General features: G+C 42.1%; 1 protein-coding gene across 1 annotated transcript in view; it reads right to left on the minus strand.

Annotated features, from left to right (window-relative positions):
* Nucleotides 1–3229: 3229 nt before the first annotated feature.
* Nucleotides 3230–12739, minus strand: part of metap2a (methionyl aminopeptidase 2a) — a 66894-nt gene continuing 57384 nt past the window's right edge. Inside the window, exons 8-11 of the mRNA XM_068058779.1 lie at nucleotides 11619–11715; nucleotides 11169–11272; nucleotides 8474–8589; nucleotides 3230–4492 (exon numbers count right to left, since the gene is read on the minus strand). Coding sequence (XP_067914880.1) covers nucleotides 4240–4492; nucleotides 8474–8589; nucleotides 11169–11272; nucleotides 11619–11715 — 570 coding nt within the window. The 3' untranslated portion in view covers nucleotides 3230–4239. The remainder of the gene's footprint in view (nucleotides 4493–8473; nucleotides 8590–11168; nucleotides 11273–11618; nucleotides 11716–12739) is intronic.

Here is a 12739-nt window from a genome sequence, read left to right on the forward strand (position 1 = left end):
CTCGTTGTTAATGATGGCGGTCTTCCGAGAATCGTTGATTTGTGTAAGGTCTTCCGACAGGCCAGGACACATAGTTCTGACGTTCCAGCTTGCAAAGCGAAGGGCTGGTACCTTCTTTCCTTTTTTCATGTTGTTTGGTGCGGTGTATCAGTCCACCTTTCGGGCAATGACCCTGAGCTCCAAGCACCCATTGAAGCAGGCAGACTGTGGCGGGACAGAACCTTATTGACCGGGGGCTGCCCGGTTTGAGGCGGGCGGTAGCTGTCCAGTGAGGTGCAATGACCTCTCCCACCGACAAAGGCAACCCGTGGCGCCCAGTTTCTACGCCAATTTATCTGGACTTATAACCCGTAACTGCTGCCTTCCGTGTTGTTTTAGTCGCTGTGAGGCAACTATGGAGTGACTTCTCCATGGCGCATGCCTGGGCAAATTTATGGAGGTTGAGAGTTGCCCAGTCGTCAAAACCCCCCTCTCGGCCTTTCTGGTGGGGTCCAAAGGAGTGCAGGACACGACGTTTGGCACCAGTATGGCTGCAGGAACTGCCGGAAACATGCCAAAGGTGACACATGACCGCCTACGGGGTTCCGCTCCGGATTTTCTGTTACTGGATAGGTCTTGTTTTATAATAAACTGATAACTTTTGTTGTTTATTGACATCTGGTTGGTTTATTTTATTCTGGGATAAAGAGCAGAGTATATGATTGACCGTATTGGCAACTAGGTAAACATTTAAATATATGTTGTGGCCTGTGGAGAAGTGGAACTCGAAAAGACAGTGCACTCCTCCTGCCTTGGTCATAACAATGGTCTGCATGAGACTGCACTGCTGAGTACTGACACAGAACACTCAAGTTTAAACATACTATAACCACAATAGTGCACTATCAAACTGTTTCCCATGTATGTGAATGGGGGAGGTAATTGACAAACTTCAATACAGATAAGTGTGAGCTAATATATTTTGGTAGGAAGTCACAGACCACTTGGAAAATAAGTCTAAATGAATCCTAAGTACAAGAACATAGGGATCTGGGGGTACAGATTGAGGGAGTACTGCACTGTTGGAGGTGCCATCTTCTGGATGAGATGTTAAACCGGTGCCCCATCTACCTGCTTGGGTGGATGTAAAAGATCCCATGACACTATTTCAAACAACGGGAGAATTATCTCCAGTGTCCTGGCCAATATTGATCCCTCAATCAACATCTCAAAAATCACAAAATGAAAATTACATTGCTGTTTGTGGGAGCCACTTTTCCTACATTACAACAGTGACTGCACTTCAAAAGTACTTCATTGGCTATAAAGCACTTTGGGATGTCTGGTGGTCATGAAAAGTGCTATCCAAATGCAAGTCTTTTTCTTTCTTCAAACGTTAAGGACATTAAAATAAACAAAAAACACTGTGATTCATTTCTAGGGGGATAGAATTGAAAAGCAGAGGAGTTATTGTACATCAAACTTGGTTATACCACACGGAGTACTGTGCATAGTTCTGATCTCCATATTATAAAAAAGGATATATAAGGCACTGGAGAAGATTTACTCATAAACCAAAACTATGAAGTTATATCTCTCAGGGAAGATTGAAGAGGCTGAGGCTCATTTCTCCTGATAGACCTGATTATGAAAGGGAAGCCATAGAGCTGTTTCCACATGTGGAAAAGACGAAAACTAAAGGGGCCATATGTATATAAGATAAATCCAATAGGAAATTTAGGCAAAAAGACTTTTCCAGGGAGTGATGAGGCGATGGAACTCACTACTTGAAGTAGTAGTTAAGCCAAATAGCATAGCTACATTTGAGAACTATATAAATAGATGAGGGAGAAAACAGGATATGTTGACAGGGTTAGATGAAGAGGGGTAGGCGGCTTGTTTGGAGCATAAAAACCACACATGAACCGGTTGAGCAAAATGGCCTGATTTTGTGCTGTTAATATTTGGTATTTCAATTATTTGATTATGTATGAAAATGTCAGGCAGACTGCCCAGTCCACACAGTTGTGATGTGGAAGTATTATGATTAGACACCCCCATATATTAATCATTTGATTACCATTGACTACATCCATCTTATTTCCACAAAGACCAAGAAACAAAGCTACAATCATGCCTACTCAGATTTTGAATTTAACTTGGAACTTTTTAAAAATACAATCGATGCACCAATTTAAATTAACAAGCAACTGTGTGATTCACATTAGGACCTTACTGAACTTCTTGAATTTTCATTAAAACTGACTTTCCAGCAATGACAATATTTGTATGCAACGGCCTTCAAACCACAAGGACCGAAGGAAAAAAAACTGCATTTATAAAGTGCTTATCATGTTCCAATGAGATACTATTGAAGTGTTGGCACTGTTGTAGAAAATGCAGCACCCAATTTCTACACATCAAGCTCCCACAACGACTAATGAGATAATGACCAGATAACCTGTTTGTTGATGTTGGTTAATGGATAAATATTAGCCAGGACACCAGGGAGAACTTCCCTCCTTTGGATGTTACCATGGGGTCCTTCCCATCCACCCGAGGGGGCAGATGGAGCCTCGATTCAGTGCCATATCTGAAATACAGTGCAGCACTCCCATAGTACAGTACTGAAGGGTCAGCCTAGATTATATGCTCAAATCTCCAGTCAGCTATGAACCTAACTTGGACATGATCGTTATCCATTAAACCACAGCTAACATCACCTCAGCCACCCGACACAAATGGCAGCCAACTTGCACAAAGCAAGATCCCATAAACTATACTGAAGTGTCAGCTTAGATGATCTCAAGTCCCTGGAGTGGGCCTTGATCCCACAATCTTCAAATCAGAGGTGAGTGCGCTCCCACTGAACTATGATTATACCTGATTCTGTGGAGGGTCCAAAAATTAATTGAAAAAATGTCTGCCACAGGAGTGACAAATTAAAAGTCATCGAACCATTTGTTAATATCAGAATTGCACACACAACTTGGAACCACATGTTTTTTTTTTAAACCATACCTTTTAAGCTTGAGCATCAAGTAAATGGGCAAAAGTGCTTAAAGGCTGAATGTTGGCCTGTTTGTAAGGGCACCTTCAAGTTGCTCCGTCAATCTGATGTTCACCGCAGTGGAATACACTGATTATGCTCCAGGTGCAGACTGCAAGCATTCACCATTCTGTAAAAGACTTGACAACTTTTTCCACAGAATGAATGTGAAAATTCATACAACCCACTCTTAAATGTTAGCATGGTTTAAAAGGCTTTTAATTTAACTAGTGCTTACAAATTCCAACTTCCAATCCTTTATAATAGCATTTCATCAGTCTTAAAATATTAGACTACTTTTCTTTCTCAGTGCTTCATACCAGCCTCCCACACAATGCTGGCCAGGCTATTACTGCAGTCTGAGTCCCCATCCCAGTGTTGGGAAAGGAGCCAGACCCAGCAGCAGTGAAATCACACATGAATTACTTAGCAAAACCCATGGGAATTGATTTGTGAATCTCACTCTGGCTGTCTTAACAGCTTGTGCATCAGCTTGGAGGCCCTGAATCAGCTTGTGGTTGTAATTTGTGTCTCAGTATACAAATATAGTTAATAAAAATAAAACAAATCTGAAATGGCAGAAAAACAAGCTCATGTATTTCCTTTTCCTCAGGCACTCCATCCTCTGCATTGTGACGTATTTAAAGACAATTATAGCTGGCAACAGCCACACAATGGAAATTAATTTTTATTAAATTGGTTGCCAGGGAATTTAGAAGACAGTCGAGAGTGCAGGTATTGGTGTAAGTTATATTCAGCACCACTTTCCATAGAAAACGTGTCTGGGAAATATTGGGGAAAGGAGAATTCTTTGCATCAGAGGTGCTTTTTTTTTTTACAGCAAGCAACACCCCCTCCTCCTGAAATGTCAGTACCTGATTAGATCTTCTGCATTAATCCATCAGCACACAATTCTATGGGGAAGATATCACAAATTGGAGATGCCAGTATTTAGTTACATTCTATATTAACCCATCAGCGGCTATGTGTAAGGAGAAAGTCCCATCAACATAAAGAAGTTCCCAGACACCAGAAACCTTTTATTAAAAATTGTGATAGGTGGAAATACAAGCTCCTCCTCACTATTGTCACCCTCTCTAAAACATGGCAAACGTAAACCCGGTCCATACTAAAACAAACTGGTAGAACGATGCAGGTGGAACCATTCACACAGCGTCTCTCAGCAAAGCAAAGTCAAACGATGGATGTTCTCAGTAATCGTCCCCACGGCTCACAACTTCTTTACACGTTGGGCGAAGCAGGATGGTGTGCTCGAACTGTGCTGTGTACGAGCCTTTGATATCACACAGCGGAGGGTATGGATCCACTATACCCAGATCACACAGATTCTTCAAGGCCATGAGGTATTTGCTCTCCCCCAAACGGTCTAGCCATCGGCGGCAGAAAGCAAGTGTCCCAAAGTTCTCATTGATAACATTTAGGAGGTGTTTTGCTCGTGGCAGTCTAGAGAAACACAGCATGACAAACATTAATTGATCTGCTTAATAAGGAAACTGCATGTCAACAGTTAAAAATAGATATTTCAGCTTTGCCCAGCAGATTGTTCAGTATTGTCAACCCACGTGACACTCGTTAGCAACAAACAGCAGTCGAGAGAGTAACGGTGATCATTTCAAACTTTCTGTTCTTTGAACTTAGTTCCAAGCCTTTTTCTCTGGTGTGGGTTGCAGAGGAAGCACAGTACACACTCTCACTATTATTCTTCATTCTGCTTTGAACAGATTTTTAAAAATCCCTTCATGGGATGCAAGCGTCACTGGCAAGGCCAGCATTTGTTGCCATTCCCTAATTAACCTCGAGAAGGTGGTGATGAGCTGCCTTCTTGAACCGCTGCAGCCCACGTGGTGTAGGTACAACCATAGTGGTTAGGAAGAGAGTTCCAGGTTCTTGTCCCAGCGACAGTGAAGGAACGGTCATTAGGTTCCAAGTCAGCTTGGAGGGCAACTTGCATTCCCACGCGTCTGCTGCCCTTGTCCTTCTAAATGGTAGCGGTCATGGGTTTGAAAGGTGCTGGCGAAGAAAACTTGGTGAGTTGCTACAGTGCATCTTGTAGATGGTACACACTGCTGCCACTGTATGACCGTGGTGGAGGAGTGAATGTTTAAGGTGATGGATGGGGTGATCAAGCAGGCTGCTTTATCCTGGATGGTATCAAGCTTTTTGAGTGTTATTGGAGCTGCACTCATCCAGGCATTCATCACATCTGACGTGTACCTTGTAGATGGTGGACAGGCTCTGGGAAGTTAGGTGGTGAGCTACCTATCGCAGAATTCCCAGCATCTGACCTGGCCTTGTTGCCACAGTATTTGTATGGCTGGTCCAGTTCAGTTTCTGGTTAATGGTAATGACCCAGGATGTGGGGGATTCAGCGATGGTAATGTCATTGAATTTCATGGGGAGATAGTTAGATTCTTTCTGTGGAAATGGTCATTGCCTGACATTTCTGTGACACAAATGTCACTTGCCACTTATCAGCCTAAGCCTGAAAGTCGTCCAGGTCTTGCTGCATGCGGGCATAGACTGCTTCAGTATGAAGAGTCGCAAATGGTACTGAACATTGTGCAATCATCAATGAACATCCCCACTTCTGACATTACGATGGAGAGAAGGTCATTGATGAAGCAGCTGAAGATGGTTGGGCCTAGGACACCACCTTGAGAAACTCCTGCAGCGATGCCCTGGGGCTGAGATGATTGACCTCCAACAACCACAACTATCTTCCTTTGCGCTAGGTATGATTCCAGCCAGTGGAAAGTTTTCTCTGATTTCCACTGGCTTCAATTTTGTCAGGGGTCTTTGATGCCATACTTGGTCAAATGCTGCCTTGATGTCAAGGGCAATCACTCTCACTTCACCTCCTGAATTCAGGTCTTTTGTCCGTATTTGGACCAAGGCTCTAATGAAGTCTGGAGCCAAGTGGCCCTGGCGGAACCCAACCTAAGCATCATTTGATAAGGTGCCACTTCAAAGGCTACTACACTAAATAAAAGCTCATGGTGTAGAGGGTAACATTAGAATGGATACAGGATTGGTTAGCTAACAGGAAAAAGAGAGTAGGGATAAATGGGGCATTTTCAGGTTGGCAAGCTATAACTAGTGGAGTGCCACAGGGATCAGTGCTGGGGCCTCAACTATTTACAATCTATATCAATGACTTGGATGAAGGGACTGAATGTATGGTTGTTAAATTTGCTGGTGACACAAAGATAGGTAAGAGAGTAAGTTGCAAAGAGGACATAAAGAGTCTGTAAAGGGATATAGATAGGTTAAGTGAGTGGGCAAAAACTTGGTAGATGGATTGTAATGTGGGAAAATGTGAACTTGTCCATTTTGGCAGGAACAATAGAAAAGCAGTATATTATTTAAATGGAGAGAGATTGCAGAACTCAGATAGAGGGGAACTTGGTGTCCTAGTACATGATTCATAAAAAGTTAGTAGGCAGGTACAGCAAGTGATTAGGAAGGCAAATGGAATGTTGTTGATTATTGCAAGGGGGTTGGTGAGACCACATCTCGAGTACTGCGTACAGATTTGGAATCCTGACTTAAGAAATGATATAATTGCATTAGCAGTTGAGAAATAGTTCACTTGACTGATTCCTAGGATGAAGGGGTTAACTTATGAGGAAAAGTTGGACACGTTGGGACTATATCCATTGGAGTTTAGAAGAATGAGGTGTGATCCCGAGGGGATTTAAAGGGGCGGATGTTGAAAGGATGTTTTCCCTTATGGGAGAGACTAGAACTAGGGGATACAGTTTCAAAATTAGGAGTCTCCCATTTAAGGAGATGGCGAGGAGAATTTTTTCCTGACGGTCATTAGTCTGTGGAATCCCTTCCCCAGAGAGCAGTGGAGGCAGGATCATTTAATATTTTTAAGGCTGAGTTAGATAGATTCTTTATTGACAAGGGAGTCATAGGTTATAGCAGCATACTCAATAACATGTTCATCTCCTCTAGTTGCCGTGTGATTTTATAGCAAGTAGGGTTGAGGCCACAATCAGATCAGCCATGATCTTATCAAATGACACAGCAGACTCGAAGGACCTAATGGCCTACTCCTGCTCCTAATTCCTATGTTCATTATGCTCGTATCAGTGAGCAGTTTATTGCGAAGTGCCATTTGATAGCACTGTCAATGACACCTTCCATCACTTTACTGATGATTGAGAGTAGACTGATAGCGTGGTAATTGGGCTGACTGTATTTGTCCTGCTTTTTGTGGACAGGACATACTTGGGCAATTTTCCACATCGTCAGGTAGATGTCAGTGTTGTAGCTGTACTGGAACAGCTTGGCTAGGGGCTTGGCTAGCTCTGCAACACAAGTCTTCAGTACTACAGTCGGGATGCTGTCAGGACCCATAGTCTTTATTGTACCCAGTGCCTTCAGCTATTTCTTGATATCACATGGAGTGAATCTAATTGGCTGAAGACTGGCATCTGTGATGCTAGGGATCTCAGGAGGAGGCTGGATCATCCACTTGGCACTGCTGACTGAAGATGGCAAAGTTGGGTACAGTTTCCGTTTAGGGCACAAATTACATCAGTTCAGAGGTGTTTCCCCTCCCCCCACTGACCCCACCAAGGTTCCATTCATTGCATAATCGCTAAATGCAAAGTCACTGAATGTAAAATCTGCATGAGCTAGTGCGATCGGGCAGCATTTTAGAATGTTTAAAATAAATTTTTACTTTAAAAATGATTTATAGTAAATTAAAAAATATATTCAAAGCTTTTAAGAGTGCTCATTAGTGTCCTTGCACCTAAAAAAATGCTTAATATTTAAAGCCGCCTTGAAGACAGATGTAATGAATGGAAGCTTGCAATCGTGATTAATTCGATCTGGATGCACGGCCAGTTTTATGGGCATGGCTATATTCTAGCATTTTTTTTTTTTTAAAAGTGCTGCAGAAACTCATTGCGCTAAATGTAATTTGTGCTTAAAAATTCCACAATCTTTTGCACTGGTTTTGAAATTTTGGGTGAATCGCGCTGGGAAATCCAGCTCAACTGGGCAGAAACTCCAGGCCTTAATGTTTAAAAGGGATCTTTAGTTTTTCCCTCTAATACAATGATGGGATTAATACAGCACAAACTTGACTCCATTGACTCATTTGGGTGTCGGTTGGGTGTGTGGCATAGACAAGTACACTGTTTCAGAGTTTGTTAACACAAAAATGGTTTATTACAGCCAATATTGGCAGAATGCGATCACACTTTACCAGTACAGAAATAATGAAATGGTTACACTTGCTAAATTGCAGAAATAGCTGACTCAGACAGATATTACCATGAACCCAAAATCTGCTTATAGCTCCATGGGGCCTATCAAGGGGTTTCAATTTTTAAATTAAATCAGTCGTGTTGAAAATGCATGTTAGATTTCTACTGACCACCTGCTCCAAAATATTTACAGACTTACCTTATCGGTACATGGCCAACATCAAAGTTCTTCATATAGTGTGAACAGTCCATGTCATCGTGAACAATTCCTTTCCCTGTGCTGCCAAAAGTTTCTATCGCATAAACCTCCCCTTCCTAAATGAGAAACAATAGGCAAATCTTTAAATCTCGACTGACATTGACCGAAGAACCTTCATTGCACAGGATGTTAGATCTTTGACGTACAAAAGACTTTCAGACATGACGCAAAGAACTGAATGGCATGTTTCTCCAGGATGTATGAATTTCAGCCATTTGGCCAGTCATCACTCCTAATTGCAATTTATAGGAACTGTTCTAAAATCACAGCAGTCGATGAGGCCTTTTGGTCCATCAAATCCCAACTCCCCCAGCTAGCATCCAATCGCATTTTGACTGTTTTCCACCTACCCCCATCCTTGTAACACTGATGATTGCAGAAAAGTATCACTAAAGAAAGTAGTTTTTAATAACTGTTTTAAGTGTACTCACTAACATGTTTATTTCCTCTGGTTGCCTGGTGACTTTATGCTGCAAAGTTTTTTTCATCCGATATTACAACAGTACTTACACTTCAAAAAGTACTTCATAGGTTGTAAAGCACTTTGGGATGATCTGAGACAGACCCTGTATAATTGCAAGTCTTTATTTCTTTTCAGCCTTCTACTAAGTGCCCTCTCAATCTTCTCTCGCTCTCTCAGTTTATGCACTTGGAGGAGCATTCTTGTTACTTTTCTTTATGGTCTCTGCATCGCACGAATTAACTCAGCAGAGAACATAACCTTAAGTCTTTTGTTCCATGCAACGTACTACACAGCTCAATGTTACCCTCCACTACCACTGGAGGAGAGGGGGGAAAAAATACCAGGAGTCTATAAATTCCCCTTCATCCTGTGAGGAACCACAATTTACTTGGTTCAATTTCACTCGGAGTACCAGTGTATAAACCTACAAGTATCTCTGACCCTTGAGAAAGGAAGGTGTGATTACTATCTGCCAATATTGGCTATAATAGACTGCTTGTGTTTTAACATTAAACTCAGTGGAAGGAAAAGAGAAAGACCCTGCATTTATATAGCACAATTCACACCCTCAGGATATCCCAAAGCACCTCAGTGCCAATGAATTACTTTTGAAGTGTAGTCACTTTCATAATCTAGGTAAGTCATGAAGCAAGTAGCTAACTGGATCCTCAATTATCCAGTCATTTGTACACAATTTCTCAAATTCTGCTGCATATTGTGACAATGGGCCTAGAAGGTCCACAAATGAAATTTTGTCCAGGCTTTGAGATGCATATTACGACAGAACCCCCACCCACTATCCCCTCTCCCCCAGAAACTCTGCTGCCTGTGTCCTAACTCGAATCAAGTCCGGCTCACTCCTGTTCATGCTGATCTACATTGGCTCCTGCACGAGCAATGCCTCGATTTTAAAACACTCATTCCTTGTTTTTAAATCCCTCCATGGCCTCACCCTTCTCTGTAATCTCCTCCACCCCCACAACTCTCCAAGATAGTTGTGCCGCTCTAATTCTGGCATCTTGAGCATCCCCGATTTTAATTGTTCCACCACTGGCAGCCCTGCCTTCAGCTGCCTAGGCCCTAAACTTTGGAATTCCCTCCCTAAACCTCTGCATCTCTCTAACTCACTTTCCTCCTTTAAGATGCTCCATACAACCTAACTCTTTGACCAAGCTTTTTATTGTCTGCCCTGATATCTCATGTGGTTCAGTCATTTTATAATGCTCCTGTGAAATGCCTTGGGACATTTTATTTTAAAGGTGCTACATAAATATAAGTTGTTGTTCACACCATCCTCCTCTGCATGAAACGAATTATAAAACTTTCGTCATGCTGGCAGCTATTTCGAATCATTATTGGGTGGGCCCAGACTCTTCCTCCATAAGGAGTAATCAAATTCTCGTATTACTTCATTGATCAATCAACCTCAGGAGATAAAATGCCATAAACTCTACTTTAAGACGACAAACGGGCCACCCGTAATATTTTCAGGAAGAGGACATTAAGATGACTACTGGTTCAAGAGCAGAGAGTGAGAATGTGCCAACCTATGAGGGTGGCACTGCCAGATCAGAACCCAGTGAAAAGGGGGCACTGATCAAACAAAACTGTGGGACAGATCCAAAATACTAGTGAACTTTTCAAATTCTCCAAGTAAGAACTTTAGGGACACCCCCATTCCCCAATCGCACAGTAGTGAGGCATCCTTTAATCAAAGTTGTCATTCCCAGCTTCTAGAGAGCCAGACACTGAATGCATTTGTGTGGAAACAAGTCACCACTGCATCTGTACCAGCTATCGACACTTCAATGTGCTGCTTTTTGTTAGGTAAGGGTATTCAGGGATATGGATCAAAGGTGGGTAAATGAAGTTGAGGTACATGAGCCATGATCTTACTGAATGTCAGAACAGGTTCAAGGGGTTGAATGGCCTCCTCCGGTTCCCAAGAGATACCTTGCAGGAAATTAAAAGGGCAAAAGTTAACTACTTTCTTCACCTAACACAAGCAAGTCTGAAGGTGACTAGGAAAAGAACTGATCAACACAGATGTATACTTCATATGACACAGGAAGGAAAGATGTAAGACGGCGATTCTCCCAATATTTCATTGTTGACCCAGCCATTGTGGTATGTTGAGAAATTGAATAAAGAATGGAACTTAATGTCTTTCACCTCCATTCTGGTTGCTTCTCCACCTTTGACAATTGGAACAGTTTTTCCTGCGTGTATCCTGTACTGCCCAATGGAATGTCCATTTAAGTTGCGGATTGGTTTTACTGTTAAGACATAAATCAAACTTTACAGAAGGCACACGTGAGCATATATAATATAGAAGAGAGAAACTTTTATACATCTAGAAAGCCTTCACTATAGCAACATGATAGATCTTTGAATGCAATGCGAGTGGTCAAATCCAGAGCACAGATTAAACCTTAATCGAAGAGCTCAGTAAGGGCTGCAGCTAGTTTAGGCAGTGAATTTCTAAACTATACAGAGCAGCAAGGTTTCAGCTGAGATGGGGTGACAACAGAAAAGGCCTTGGTGCCCCAGTTAAGATGTAGGGAAAAGGGGGGAAAAAATACTCCAATGCAACTCTAAACAGTCAATATGTTCAGCTGATACCTTGGTATGTTTTGCCATCAATTTCAACTTCATAGGACTCCATGACTTCCTGGATGGATTCACCAATGTCACAAAGGCGAACATCAATTCCTGCATTCTAAAATAAAAAATATATCCAGATTTAAGTGGCTGATGAAAGCATCGTATTTCTATCAAATGCAACCCTTCGGTCACAGGATTGAGACCTACTTAGAGACATACTGGGAACATGCTCGACTATGGAAGGTCACAAGAACATGGGATAACCCAGCTCTCCCAACCCACTCCACCTCAATCCAATGACAGAGTCTTCCCACACCCTTTCACATGAGTTTTATACAGTGAATAGTTTGAGATGACAAATGGACGTGCATGTTCTGCATGGTGTTTCATGTTTCTAGTGCTTTCTCCAATGTGATGGGATATTTGTCTGGCCTGTTTCCCAAAAAAAGGTTGATTGTTAAACATCAAACCTCAGTTTTTCATTCTCACCAAATATCGTTTGCAAGTCATTCAGTAAATGGTAGCAATGCTGTTGAAATTGATGCTGTGCAAGTATTGGAGGGGCGAGGGAACTGCTTTGGAAATGTAAGAGAAGCTAGCCAGTCTCATATGGATATGTGTTTTGTTGTATGACACTTGGAATATTCATTGCAGGCAAATATGAGTAAAGTCTGAAGCCTTGGTCAGGTTAATAAGCCACTGCACGAGCATTTTACATTTGCAAGTGATAATCAGCCTCACTAGGGCTAGTCATTATTTTACAGACACAATATATGTAAACACAGCTACTAACACAATGACAAAGTAAAATTATATTGTCACAACTAGGTGAGAAAATTGACTGACACCCTTCCACAAATCTGTTGTGTTGGGAGGTCTCTGCTCCATGTTCATGTTGGCTGCTCACAGCCAGGGCAGCAGAAGCATTGCAACTGGCTGTGATGATAATGTGTTCAAGATATTTCTAACTTAATCGCAAACTCAGCAGGTCAGTCAGCACCTGTGGCGAGAATAGGAGTTAATGTTTCAAGTGCAGGCCATCTGTCCAATTCTGACAAATTCTGGTTGATCCTTAAGACCAGGTTCAGACGTGTTCAAGTCCAAAGCATGGTCGGCACAGACTCGGTGGGCCGAAGGGC

Source organism: Heterodontus francisci, chromosome 27 (genome assembly GCF_036365525.1).
Source record: "Heterodontus francisci isolate sHetFra1 chromosome 27, sHetFra1.hap1, whole genome shotgun sequence".
In the NCBI taxonomy this organism is placed as follows: domain Eukaryota; kingdom Metazoa; phylum Chordata; class Chondrichthyes; order Heterodontiformes; family Heterodontidae; genus Heterodontus; species Heterodontus francisci.